This window comes from Manis javanica, chromosome 6, assembly GCF_040802235.1.
Source record: "Manis javanica isolate MJ-LG chromosome 6, MJ_LKY, whole genome shotgun sequence".
Taxonomy (NCBI): Eukaryota; Metazoa; Chordata; class Mammalia; order Pholidota; family Manidae; genus Manis; species Manis javanica.
In genome coordinates this window covers 101,125,819-101,140,193 of record NC_133161.1, presented here as the reverse complement: position 1 = coordinate 101,140,193, position 14,375 = coordinate 101,125,819, and the positions used below count along the sequence as shown (strand labels likewise).

The following is a 14,375-nucleotide window of genomic DNA, read 5'->3' as shown; positions in this document are numbered from 1 at the left end:
TCTAAAATTAGATTGTGTTGATGGTTGCACAATTCTGTGACTATCCTAAAAAATTGAATTGAATACTTTAAGTGGGTGAATCTTACCATGTGTGAAATATATCTCAATAAAGCTGTTTAAAAAAAAGACCTTCTCATATCTGCGTATCACTTGTGAAGTCTTCAAGTAAGTTAAATATCAAGGGTTTAGAGACTGTAAAGTCCACATAGGGAAATGATTAACACTATAACCTGTAATTTATGAGGATATCTAGGTTTAAATTTTGGTCCTACATTTACTATATATGTGGTCAAAAGTCAGTTACCTAACATCACTGGGCCACAGCTTTCTCAAATAGATGGGGATAAGAGCACTATCTTTTGCAGAAGCAGGGACTGAAGCAGGATTTTTGCTCAAGGTGTAGTAGTGCTCTAGGTGCAGAGTAGAATAGGAGAAGGAAAAGAGGCCATGAGAATGTGGTCTCAGTGGGAGACTAGCTTTAGTCTGTTCCCTTAAGGAAGTCAGCCAGTCATTGGCCAAAGTCTGAGGTGGGCAAGGTGGGACAGTATAGTTCTTCAGGATAGTGGCTGTCACCATGTAGGCCATCACTCACTGCTACCGGGAGAGGGCACCCTGGACAGTAAAGCATGTCTGAGTTGGGCACCACCAGCATTTACTACTCATTTGGCCCCCATAGTAGTGTTGTAGGGATGGCACAAGATAGTAGGTAGCATACAATGACTGGAGGTTCCACACAGTACCTGGCACATGAGAAGTACTTTATAAATGGTAGCTATATTCTACTGGGTATCAAATATCAAATACACTCTCAATAAAATAACTTAATTATAAGTACTGTCTAATATCACCCAATCAGAAAATCTTACTGTGCATGTTGCTTCCTTGTCAAATGTATATGTGTGATTTATTGAGCATCCTTTATGAGGAGGTTGTCTAGGAGTAACTTTCAGTGGGCTTGTCCAACCTGAAAACAAAAATGCATGTGTTTGGGTTAAAAGTTCAATACAAATTTATTTTTCCAACATAAAGTTTTCCTATTATAAAGTTAAACTGTGTTATGTTAATTTATTTTTCAGTGGATATCTTGTATTTCAATGATTATCAATAATTGTCTCAACTTCATTCAGCAGTGAGAACTGAATAACTCTGGAGTTTTATATATTTATCCAATAATTCTGGATAATTATAGTACACAATTATTTGCTACTTATTACTGTTGGAAGAAACGTATTCACAGATATATGAATCTGTGTATGTGTGTAGACATGTTGGGAATGTGGTGACAAAAAGTAGTTTGGTTACTAATGGATAACTCATCCAGTGGTAGATTAGAAGTCCTATGAAACTAGCAGACTTCAACAAATATTGACTTTGCCATAAATAGAAGCAGATGAATATATAAAGATAGAAAGCAGTGTTCTTATTTTTGAGGTGCTCATGAACAAATGGAAAAGATGTACATGTAAGTAGATCAATTCAAAATAACATAGCAACTGTAATAATAGTTGAACCCTTCTTTATGTGGGAGTGCAGGGAAGAATATCTAGCCTAGCCAGATTGTGGGGAGATAGGAATATCTTCCTGAAGATAACACAACTGGGTAGTACTTGGTTAACTAAGAAAAAGTGGAAGAAGGACAGTCATTCCAGGCATGGAAACAGCATGTGTAATAGTAGGCTTTCCCTGTGAAAGTATCAACATTTTTATAGGAAATTACGAAATGTCAGGTATAGCTATATCATACAATGGCAGCCAAGAAATGGTAGAAGATCAACAATAGAGGTAAGCCAGAGTCAGGACATGAAAGGCCTTGAAATTAATCTCCTGATGGATTGCCCATGGAACTTTTAATCAGAGAGATTGATAACTTTGGCAAATTGGCTGGTTTGACAGGAAACTAATATAAACAAAGACTAATGTAATGGTCACACCTCTAGTAATTTTCTCTGAGATCCTTTCTCCTACCACATGGAGGCTTCTGACTTGGTCCTTTACTTCTTAGATTGTACTCACGAATTCATCTAACTTGGCAAAAGGTGAATTTAAAAGTTACAGTTTGGGAGCGAGGTGGATAGTACAGAGGTGTTGAAGCATGGTGAGATGAAGTGTGGCAGGATAATACAGGAGCACCGTGACCATCTGTGGATGCTACTCTGGTGGGACTCCATCAAAGATTTAAGCAGGTCTTGGGCTTAATAATATATATGCTTTCTGGCTCAGGTGTCAGTCTGACCTCATGAATTATTTAACCTCCCTGCACCTCATTTTCCTCACCTTTAATGATTGCTTTCAGAGTTATGAAAACTATAATTAATGTATTTCAAGGAATTGGCAGTTTCTGGCATATGGTTTAAGTGCCTGAAACATTTACTAGACATTTATTAATTGCCAATTAGTAGTTGTAGCATTATTAGTATCTGTAGTAGTAGTGGGTTAATACCATTTTCAAGATGATGATGATGACTCAGTCAACACTTGACTAACTCAGGACAGAATCTGCAAAGGGGATGGCAAGGGAGAAATGGGGAGCTGGTGTGATTTAGAAGGGGAAATCAGAGAGATTGGAAAGTGAGAAGTTATCCATGTACTATTGTTGACTTTAAGGCTAGAGCAGGCCGTGTGAAGTGAGGCGATGGCCTCTAGGAGCAGAGAGTGTCTCTTGGCCATCAGAGAGCAAGGAAATGGGCATCTTAGATGCAAGGAGATGAATTCTGTCCAACTGACAGAGGCTAGGGGGGAAGTAAATTATCCCCAGATCTTCACCCTTGATTCTGGCATAGTTAGGTCTTGAATAGAAAACCCAGTTGACTCTGTCCAGACTTTTGACCCACAAAATTGTAAGTTAATAAATGGATTTTGTTTTAAGCTTTTAAGTTCTTGGCCCAGCAGCAGGAGAATATTAATACACAGAAGTGGGAGGTCCAGATGAAGTGAGACGTAAAGCTGAATCTCATTTAAGTTTTGAAAATAAGGGTTATTCCATTTGTGACACAGCTGGGCTCCTACCATGAGATGAGCTCTGTTTCCATTCCACCATTAGAGGGGAGAAAATATATTTATAAGAAAACAAAATATATAAAAATAGTAGGTTTTTTCAAAATCTAAAATACTCTTTGAATTTAAAATACCCTTTGGTCTTCCTTGAGTTTTCTTTCTCAACATAAGTAAAGGTAGGTTAATTTTGTTGATATTTTCTAAGAACCAACTTTGGGATTAGTTAATTTTTTCTACTGTTTTCTTTTCTCTATTTTATTTTTATGCACCAAACATCTGACCTAAATATATGATGTAAATATTGATAGAATTGAGGGGAGAAATAACTCTATAATAAAAGCTGGAGACTTAAATATGATAGAACAACCAGAGAAAGATTAATAAAGAAATAGATGACTGGAACAACAACAATTTAACCTGAAAGACATATACAGAATCTTCTACCTAACAGAATACTCAAGCAGAATACACATTTTTCTCAATTGCACATGGCACATTCTCTAGAATAGACTATATTGTAGCTCACAAAACAAATCTCAGTAAATTTAAAAGGATTGAAATAATACAAAGTATATTTTCTGGTCACAATGAAATGAAACTAGAGATGATTATAATAATAATTATATGGGTCTATTAAGCGCCATATCCATAAATAACCAATATATCAAGGAAGAAGTCACATGGGAAATTAGAAGTTATCTTGAGAAAAATAAAAACACAATATAACAAAAGCTAAGGGATTCAGCAAAAGTTGTGCAAGAGAGAAGTTCTTTGGTATAAATAATATCAAAGAAGAAATACCTCAAATCAACAACCAAATTTATACCTTAATAAACTGGAAAAAGAATAAACCAAACACAAAGCTAGCAGAAAGAAGGAAATAATAAAGATTAGAGATATACAAAACAGAAAAAATCAAGGAAAGCAAGAGTTAGTTTCTTTGAAAAGATCAGCAAAATTGACAAAGAGTTACATTGACCCATAAAAAAAGAGAAGACTCAAATAACTAAAGTCACCAATGAAAGAAGAGACATTACAACTAATTTTTGTTGGACGTCATCAAGTGGACATGGCCACTGGTTGTGCTGTGAGCTGAGCTGGGGCAGTCATAATGTCCTCACTCCCTTCCCCTGTCCTTAGAATGTATGTTCTGCCCACCATTCTCACAGTACAATCTGTTTCAAGGATGCAGTCTTGAGTAATGTGTTGCTAAAACCATCTGGATGGTATATGTGACTGAACTCTGTTAAAACCTCTATATAAATGTTTAAAATTCTGGCAGGTGGATGCAGAGATCTACTCATGCCACCCAAGATAAGCCTTGTACATATGTAAGTCACCTTGCTTATTAAATTTGTCATCTACCAATCTGAAATGGTCTGCTTCTACTTGTGTGTGCCAGGGCCAGTTTTGGACTTCACCCAGGAAACTCCTATGGTTGTGAACCAACAATTTAACAGAAATTAAAGGATTTTAAGAAAGCACTATGAACAATTGTACACCAACAAATTATATATAACCTAGATGAAATGGACAGATTCCTAGAAACACACAACCTACCAAAATTGAATCATGAAGTAACAGAAAATATGAATAGACTTATAACTAGTAATTAGATTGACTTTGTATTCAAAAACCTCCCAAAAAAGAAAATCTCAAAACAAGATGACTTCACTGGTGAATTCTACAAAACATTGAAAGTAGAATTAACATCAGTCCTCTTCAAGCTCTTCCAAAAAAATTGAAGAGGAAGAAACACTTCCAAGTTCCTTCTACGAGGCTGACATTACCTACAGGTAATCTACATTACCCTGACACTAAAGTCAGACAGACTGCAAGAAAATAAAACTGTAGACCAATAGCCCTGATGAATATTTGTGTAAAAACCCTCAAAATACTAGAAAATAGAACTTAACAGCACATTGAAAGGATTATACACAATGACCAAGTGGGGGCTTATCCTAATGTAAGGAATTGTAATTGTGCACTGTTTGTGTCAATATAAGATGGAGCAGCTGCTATGGAAAACATGGTGGTTCCTCAGAGAAACCAATAAAGTTTGAATATTATTAGGTTAAGCTTTTATAATTGATTATTATTTCCAGGGTCTACAAAGTTGTTGAAGGCCTAGGCCAAATTATATTGAATCCAGTCCCTGATGCAAGTGTTACTCTATTACTCTTTGAAATTGTTAATAGAGAATAACAGTTACTATCAATTGAATGTTTTATCAGGTTCCAGGAATTTTGCTAAGTATTTTACATGTCTTAATTCTTTTAATTCTTATAACTTTATAAGAGAAGTACTATTATTGCCAATTTATGTATGAAGGAACTGAAATTCTGTCTTTAACTTTAAAATATTTAGCATTTATCAGTTCATTACTTTATGTCAAATATTTTTATATGAGTTGTGTTAAATAGCCCTATTATATTACTTCATGAAGTATTACTAATATGTGAATTTTACAAATAAAGATACAGAGGCATAAAGAGATTAACAACTAGTCCTGGGTCAATGAGAGTCAGTTTCCTGTAAGGATTCAAGCCCAGAGTCTGACACCAGAGCCTATCCTCTGAATGCAGTTGTACTCATCTAAGCAGTGAAATACAGAGGACTTGGTTCCAAATTGTTGGTGCAACATCTTTTAAATGCTGTTTTGGTCATAAACATACTTTAATAAATTATTTCTTCAACATATAATTTGTTGGAATGTTTTGAGTGTCCACTTAGGAAAACATAAAAACTGCCAATATTGTTCTTAACAATTACACTAGGCTGGCATATTTGTCTAAAATAGGACTGGTATGAAAAATGAATTCAGTTCCTTTAAAGAAATGTTCTTTTCCAATTAGTATTATTACACATTGAAATGTTAGCAAAATGCTTTTTAAAAACATGCTTTATATTGAAGTACATACAGAAAAAATACCAACTTAGTATACAGCTTGATGAATTTTGACATGTATTTACTCTCATGTAATCATCGCCCAGATCACCAGATCAAAATATCAAACATTCTAGTTTTTCCCCTCTTCACCTATTATGCCCATCCCCCCATCCCCCTCCACTGTGACAACCCCAGTGTGTTCTCCATGGTTATGAGATTTTCAGTTTTGTTTGCTTGGTGTTTTAAATTCCACATGTAAGTGAAACCATATGGCATTTGTCTTTCTCTGTCAAGATCCTTTCTTTATGGTCAATTAATATTTGATAAAGGAGCCATGGACATACAATGGGGAAATGACAGTCTCTTCAACAGATGGTGCTGGCGAAACTGGACAGCTATATGTAAGAGAATGAAACTGGATCACTGTCCAACCCCATACACAAAAGTAAATTCAAAATGGATCAAAGACCTGAATGTAAGTCATGAAACCATAAAACTCTTAGAAAAAAACATAGGCAAAAATCTCTTGGACATAAACATTAGCGACTTCTTCAGGAACATATCTCCCTGGGCAAGGAAAACAAAAGCAAAAATGAACAAGTGGGACTATATCAAGCTGAAAAGCTTCTGTACAGCAAAGGACACCATCAATAGAACAAAAAGGTATCCTACAGTATGGGAGAATATATTCGTAAATGACAGATCCGATAAAGGCTTGACATCCAAAATATCATACCCAAAATGAGAGCTCATGCACCTCAACAAATAAAAAGCAAATAATCCAATTAAAAAATGGGCAACAGACACATGAAAAGATGCTCCACATCGCTAGTTATCAGAGAAATGCAAATTAGAACCACAATGAGATATCATCTCACACCAGTAAGGATGGCTACCATCCAAAAGACAAACAACAACAAATGTTGGCGAGGTTGTGGAGAGAGGTTGTGGAGAAAGGGGAACCCTCCTACAGTGCTGGTGGGAATGTAAATTAGTTCAACCATTGTGGAAAGCAATATGGAGGTTCCTCAAAATAGAATACCATTTGACCCAGGAATTCCACTTCTAGGAATTTACCCTATGAATGCAGCACTCCAGTTTGAAAAAGACAGATGCACCCCTATGTTTATCACAGTACTATTTACAATAACCAAGAAATGGAAGCAACCTAAATGTCCATCAGTAGATGAATGGATAAAGAAGATGTGGTACATATACACAATGGAATATTATTCAGCCAGAAGAAGAAAACAAATCCTACCATTTGCAACAACATGGATGGAGCTAGAAGGTATTATGCTCAGTGAAATAAGCCAAGCGGAGAAAGACAAATACCAAATGATTTCACTCATCTGTGGAGTATAAGAACAAAGGAAAAACTGAAGGAACAAAACAGCAGCAGAATCACAGAACCCAAGAATGGACTAACAGTTACCAAAGGGAAAGAGACTGGGGAGAATGGGAGGGTAGGGAGGGATAAGGGCGGGGAAGAAGAAAGGGGGTATTATGATTAGCATGTATAATGTTGGGGGTCGGGGAAAGGAGAGGGCTATGCAACACAGAGAAGACAAGTAGTGATTCTACAGCATCTTACTATGCTGATGGACAGTGACTGTAATGGGGTTTGTGGGGGGGACTTGGAGTAGAGGAGAGCCTAGTAAACATAATGTTCTTCATGTAACTGTAGAATAATGATAACAAATGAACAAAAAAAAAACAGTAAAAAAAGAAAGCCACTTCCTGGCAGGCTCTGGAACTTCAGTATATTTTGGAGATCTCACAAAGAAAGGATTCACCAAAATCTAAATGTATTACAGGAAGTCTGAAGATGAGTTCTTGGCTTGGCTTCTTAGCTTGGAGATGCTTTTAAAAGTTCAACCTGAGATTCGTTATGAAACATTCCAATAAAGCATACTGAAGAGAACTTTAAAAAAAAAAAAGATCCTTTCTTGACAGACTGGAAAAACAGTCCTAGTTCAGAATCAGAGAAATGTACTGTGTCTATGAGATGGACCATAGCTCATCAATGGTTCCCTCAATGCAAACTGCATTGGCTTCTCAGTAATACCATATTTTCCTAGGTGGAATTTCCAGTGGATCAAAAAATAATTATTTCTTAAAACAGGTTATTGAACCTCATTTATATTCTTTATGTGAAAATTCCAAACAAGGAATTTCCCAGAGTCTACCTGCTAAGGCCACAACTGGAGTGCACATCAAAAGCATAACTGATCCTATGCTGCTCTCCAATTGCTCTTTCTGGTTCAAAAGTGAGTATCCTGGGAGTGTTATCTTATAGGGCTTTTCATTTCTATTATGTTTTCCTTTATTCTTACTCCCTTCCTTGTCCCAATTGACTCCGGTCCCTCTCTGTGGAGCAGAGGCAGGAACCATGGATCCCCATTCCAGCAGCGTCACCATTCCTGCCCACTTTCTCCTTAGGCCTCTGGTCTCTGCCTGGGTGTTGGAGAGGGAAGAGGGGAGAAGGTGTGGCCTCTGGCACCACAGCAAGCCTGGCATCTCTTGCTATAGCATTTTCCTTTCCACATGCTCAAATATGTTAATTACTTTCACTCCTGGCCTGTCAGACACTTGGAATACTCCGTGGCTTTCCTTTGTCACTGTTTCTCATCACTCCTCGACTGGGCCTGTGACACTCCCTGGGAGTTCTTCCAGAAGGTACAGCTGTCAGAAAGAAATCATCAGTTCTGCCTCCAAGGCTGTGGTACAGCTATGTATGCAGGGCTTGCGTCTCCTCAGCTCCTGTTCTTACCAGACCCCAAAATCTTCTTTCAGCTACGTTCCCATTTAATTTCAACCCCTGTAACCTCTTTTATGACCATCAGCAGATTAATTTTTTCAAGGTAGACAGATAAGGAGGCATGCTACATAATTATCAAGTTTAAATATAAATTTTCTCAAGGCAAATTAGGGTATCTATATGTTTAGAATAAATTATCTGATGTACACTTTGTGGGTTTATACTAATGAATGCACTTTTCAAAAAACCAAATGTTTTACAAATACTCTATCAAAGGGCTGTTATTCTTACTTTTTCATGACAACCTGTAATTTAAAAATAAGAATTTCCTACTTGATTCTTTATAATTTTAATGTTAAATTAACTGTTAAATACTGAATTTTCTATGTTGTTCTCCCTTGAGTATTTAAAAATTGTAAAAGCTATGTCACTTTTTTTACCTCCAAGTCTTGCTCTGATGGAGATGTCTGGTATTGCCCTGGAATTCCATCTCCTGTCCTGTTTAAGTTCTTCTAGTAAATATTTCTGCCTTTTTAACATCATTTGAAATCCTGTGTCTGGCCTCGGAACTCGATGTTGAGGTTTAACATCACTGAAATACGCCAGGCATGGTATGGTTCTGCCAATGCCAGGCTTTAAATCAGCATCACCACCAGGACTCATAAACCGTGAACAGGCATGTCCTAAAGGTACATCATCTCGAAGTGGAAATAATGGAAAATCTGGCCCATATGGCGGAGGATAAGGATAGTATAAATGATAGTCTGGCAGGACTGATGGGGGATAACGATGAAATTTAAGAAAAGTAGGGTTGCCTTTCTTTTCAATTCTGCCATGGTCATGTCTGTCCTCAACTCCTTTCACAAAAGGCATGTTCATTTTTCTTAAGGGATATAAATAATGTGGATAATCTATATTCTCAACAGCCTTTGTTCCTGAAAGGATGGACTTTTCGGAGATACTTATCTTTCCAGCTGTGTACTGTGAATCCATATCCATGATCTTTCCCTTTGAATTTTGGATGACCAAAAATTAAATGCTTCTGTTGACTCTGTTCTCTTTATCTCTAAAACTCTTATATTTACAATGGAGGACTGGTTAATCTAAAATAAAGTTATTGATTTGGCTTTCTAAATGTTGACAGAGTAGGGTTTTTAAAAAAATTTTAAGGTAAATATTCTCCTCCAACAAAGGAAGTATTGGGCAGCTAAGGAACCTGAGCAGAAAATAACAAAGCAGAGCTCTTGTTGCTTGGCAACAGCTAGAACTGTAACACAGTGGGCCATTATTATACACATGATAATTTAATTTTTAGGAAAAACAGAAATAGTCTTGTTGGTAATATTTCCACAGTAATTTCCTCCCCCAAACTCAGGAAAACTGTGCTCATTTGTTATTTGTCTTTTAAATTATTTTTCCTTTTAAGTTAGTAATTTATGGGTAAAGCATATAAATAGAGCAGTTACGCAAGTGATAATAGTGATAATGTATTTTCTTAGTTCATAAACAATATTATATTGGTTTCAGGTGTACAAAATGGTGACTTGACAATTACATACATACTAAATGTTTACCACTATAAATGATATTGATTCTATGCCCTATGTTGTGCCTTCATAGTGACATATTTTTTAAAGTATACATTTGACTAAAATTAAGATATTTACCTTATAATAAATTACAAAACTTGCTACTTAAATAAAGGTAAATTTAAATGCAGTGGAAGAAATGAACACGTTTTATACTACAGTTTAATCAGTGTACGTACTTTTTAAGAAAAATAAGTTGTAATTTATAGTCAACATAGTTTCATCTTTTACATGCCCTAAATTATCCTTACTTACATTTTTGGGACCTTCATATCCACAGTAGGAGCAATGAGTTTTTAAACTCATTTTAGGAAACTAAAATAGGTATCAGCTATTAGCTCACATGCAAAGGACATTAATATACTGCTCATTTAAAAGCTCATTTCAATGAATTAATTTGGTCCTACATGAAGACTGATACCATAGGAATTTCAAATACTAGAATTTGGGTGCAAGAGCTCACACCATTCCTACTGGAATAAAAAATGCAGATGTAAATGAGAGACCTACTTTTTGATTTTCAGCAATGCACTCTAGAATCACACCACATTAACTAATATCTCAAATATTACATCTTATTCTCAGGTTTAAAATTACCAATTTACACAGTAGACCAAGGCAAGAGAGACTGATAAACTTAAGCAAACTCTTGATGAGAGAAAGCAAAGATTACAGGATTTAACATGATCTGAACAGTACCCCCACCTTAATTCACTGGAAGTTCACAAAAGTTCATTTGGTAAAAATCTTATTGTGCAGGTTCACTGTTTATAAAAATTAAGAGGTGCTTTAGCAGGTTACATACGTAGATAAACACAATGATGGGCACTACTCAGTAAAATGTATGTTTACTAAACATGCTCAAGGAACTGAACTGTCTTGACCAAAATGCTGCCTAGATGCAAATAATTCAGGTTGCTCTTTACTATAACATATTTGATCAGACCAAACTAATTCTATATGGAACTTTATATTGATTAGAATTTCTGAAGAAGTAAATCTACTTAGTGGAATAAACCATACTGTATACAAATTAGCAAACAACACATGAATAAGTATAGCCATAAAACTCAAGGAATATGTAGATATTTCAATTTAGTTTATTATTGAGAACCAAGGACTTCTCCAAAAAAAGATTATTGCTTGCCTCTTACATGCAAAGCTACTTGGCATTTGGAGAGATTACAGATGAACAAGAAACAGACCCTGCTCGTGCTATCCCGAGACTTCAAGTTTTTAAGGTCTTTCTTTTTTTAACCAAGAAGGTCTCAAATTGTGGAAGGGACTTAACTAGACCAGTTCTGGGGCAGGGTCTAGGAATCAGCAGGTTAAGCCAGTTCCCATGACAATTCTGATGCTACTAATTATTGGATCCCACCTTAAGAAACATTTCTCTAGCAACAATTAAAGTTTGAGCTGAAAACAAAACCTTACAGAAGAGAATTACAAAGGGAAAAATAGAATGGTATGAAGGCTGTCATATTTTTTTTAAATAAGGTAGAGTTTTTGTTGTTTATTTTAGCACACATCGAAATATGAATGAAAGGCTCAGATACAGATTTGGAGAGTTTGGTGATGTAACGGACAAAAACATGAGCTGTGGTGAAGCACCACCTGGGAGAGCAAGTGTTGCCTTAGGAAAGGCTCCTAACTGCTGTTGACTTTTAGTTTTGGCTGAGCTTCAGCCAACACTTCCGGTATCTTTGTGGACAGCAAGACAGCCTATCAATCCCTTCCCCCTCCTATCTTTTAAAAGCCTCAAGGAAATTTATTCAATCGGTACGTATTTTTTTAAAAAGTGTGGGGTCAACCCCCTGAGAGGATCTTTTGTAGCATTCCAAGTGGTAAACATTAGAAGAAAGCAATCAAGAAAGTGTTTTTTTCTGTGCTGGCACCTTTTTACTTGGTCTCTTTGAATCCCTCCCATCTTTGCTATGCACTGGTATTCTGCCATTTGCTTTCTGGAGGTCATTTGCTATTCTCACAGGGAGGCTGGGATGCCTGTAGAACACTTTCTGAACAGTTAACCCTGTGTCTTTTCAGTATGAGAAAAATTCATACTTTGAAACCTTTTTATCCTTTTAAATAAATATGGTTGTTTCCTTTCCTTTGCTTCCTTCCCTTTCTTCTTTCCTCCATTCTTTTTTCTTTCTTTCCTTCCTCTTCTCTCTTTTCAAAATTTATGCCTATTTGATGCCTACTGTATGCCAGGTACTATCCTAGGAGTTGAGGTTAAAATGGTGGCAAAACAGGTAAGATCCTAGCTTTAGAGAGCCAGGCTGTTCCTAATACACAAATCAGGCTAGCAGTAAGGCAGCAAGGGTGGTATCTGTGGCATAACCAGAATACATCTACAGGCTAAGTCTTTGAGATGTACCACTGAACAAGGGTGGTGGTTGAATTAGGTGGTTTGGCTGTCAGGGAGAAATCTCTCATAGAGCACAGTATATCCAGTGACGGTTTTGAATCCAGTCAGGATCACTCATTTCTTCCTACTGAACATGACAATGCACGTTATTAGGTATTCTGTCTGCAGCTGCTTAAACCTTCATTCTTTCAAGGTGTTGGCATTAACTGCATACAATTCATTACTATCGTCGTATATCCTTCCAGGTGTGGAAAAACAGAGGCAAGATTCTCTTTAACTTAGTGTTTTGGCTATAAACGCCCTCTTTAAGATATTAAGGCTGATAGGTGCTTTGATATGTTTTTCTGAACATAAGTGACAGCATATAAACTTCCAGGATGAGTGCTGCGTCAAAGTCAAATTTCTTCGCAGGCTGTTCTTCCCACAAGGCCTCTTTCAGGGCTAAAGGCCTTATTTTCTACTCCACTTGCTGCGCATTGCGTTTATCCGCCCACGGAGTCCTAGATGTCCCCAACGTACTCGTGGCTGATGGGATAGAAGTAGGCGACCATGAGTCTGTATGAGTGGGAACTCGTCCCAACTCGCTGCTGTCAGCCCAGCACACGGCCGCCCACCATCGGTGAGCTCAGAATCTTTGGCCGGTCGCTTGTGCCCTGCGGGCTTCCCCAAGTGGCAGCGTAGTCCCGCAGGCCCGGCCGATCCTCCGCACAGGAGGCAGCAGCACGCTCCTCGAGCAAGGTCGCTCGCGTGCGGACGCGGACGCGGCCACGGCCCAGCCCAGCCCCTGCCTCGGCAGAAGTGCGGACCCGCCCTTCCGGCCCACCGTCCAACTTCCGGTGGGTAGGTGGGCGCGCACCGTGTAACGACCCTCCTGTCGCTCACGGTCGGTAGGTGGTGGCGGCGTGTGGATGGCGGCCTCGGCCCCAGGCCGGGCGCGGCGGTGCTGGCGGCAGACCCGGTCCACGCGCTTCCAGCTCTCCCGGGCCGCGGTGGTCTTCCTACTGTCCGCCTTAGTCGGGCGGGAGCCCACGTCAGGTGAGGCGGCCGTGCCGCCGCGCCGGCCCCTAGAGCCCCGGCTCTCAGATTGGCGTCTCTGAGTCACGTGCACCCGCTGATGTAAAGCCGCGCTGTGCTCCGCCGTTAGCTGTCTGGAGGGGTGTGTTGCCCTGGGAGCCCGGCCTGGGAACCTACATTTACGTAAGGCTGCAGATGACTGCGGAAACTAAATAACGTTTAGACCGAGGAGGTCAATAAAAGATCCACAGTCCAAGCTCTGCAGTTAAATGGGCTGTTAAATTCCCTAATCAGTCCCTGGGCCATTTGCCAGCTTTACATGAAGCGCTGTGCTCAGTATTTCAATGTACTTCAAAATGAGTAGGCGTCCCACTTTGTAATTTTCCGTGGTCCTGGAGCTCCATCTGTTGGTTTTAGCTATGAAACACAGGCAAGCCTGGGATTTTAAAGTTTCGACATTTTGCCGTGCCATGTTTCCTCCTTTGTAATCAAGAGTTCATCCTGTTTTCAAACTATAGTTAAGATACTAGTGAACAAACACTGAAGTGATAGTTGAAGCTATTGTAATTTAACTAGAAAGGTGTTGACCGCATTGTGCTCAAATTTTAAAAAAACGAAAAAGTCTCTCCCAGAATAGAGTAATACAAAGCACAACGATTTGTTTAAATGATTTAAAAAAATTATTCAAATAAGGAGAAAATGAGAAGTCTTCCAAGAATATAAATGTAGAAGGGTTGTGTAGATAGGCATGGGGTAATG

General features: G+C 38.1%; 2 protein-coding genes across 3 annotated transcripts in view; one reads left to right on the top strand and one right to left on the bottom strand.

Annotated features, from left to right (window-relative positions):
- Positions 1 to 9,776, bottom strand: part of SPMIP7 (sperm microtubule inner protein 7) — a 54,822-nt gene extending 45,046 nt beyond the window's left edge. The window contains exons 1-2 of the mRNA XM_017680444.3: positions 9,086 to 9,776; positions 867 to 964 (exon numbers count right to left, since the gene is read on the bottom strand). Of these exons, the coding sequence (XP_017535933.3) occupies positions 867 to 964; positions 9,086 to 9,644 (657 nt within the window). The 5' untranslated portion in view covers positions 9,645 to 9,776. The remainder of the gene's footprint in view (positions 1 to 866; positions 965 to 9,085) is intronic.
- Positions 9,777 to 11,785: 2,009 nt separating this feature from the next.
- ZPBP (zona pellucida binding protein) overlaps positions 11,786 to 14,375 on the top strand; it is a 142,394-nt gene continuing 139,804 nt past the window's right edge. For both annotated transcript variants that reach the window (XM_036992927.2, XM_073239123.1), the window contains exon 1: positions 11,786 to 13,637. In XM_036992927.2, coding sequence (XP_036848822.1) covers positions 13,511 to 13,637 — 127 coding nt within the window. In that variant the 5' untranslated portion in view covers positions 11,786 to 13,510. The remainder of the gene's footprint in view (positions 13,638 to 14,375) is intronic.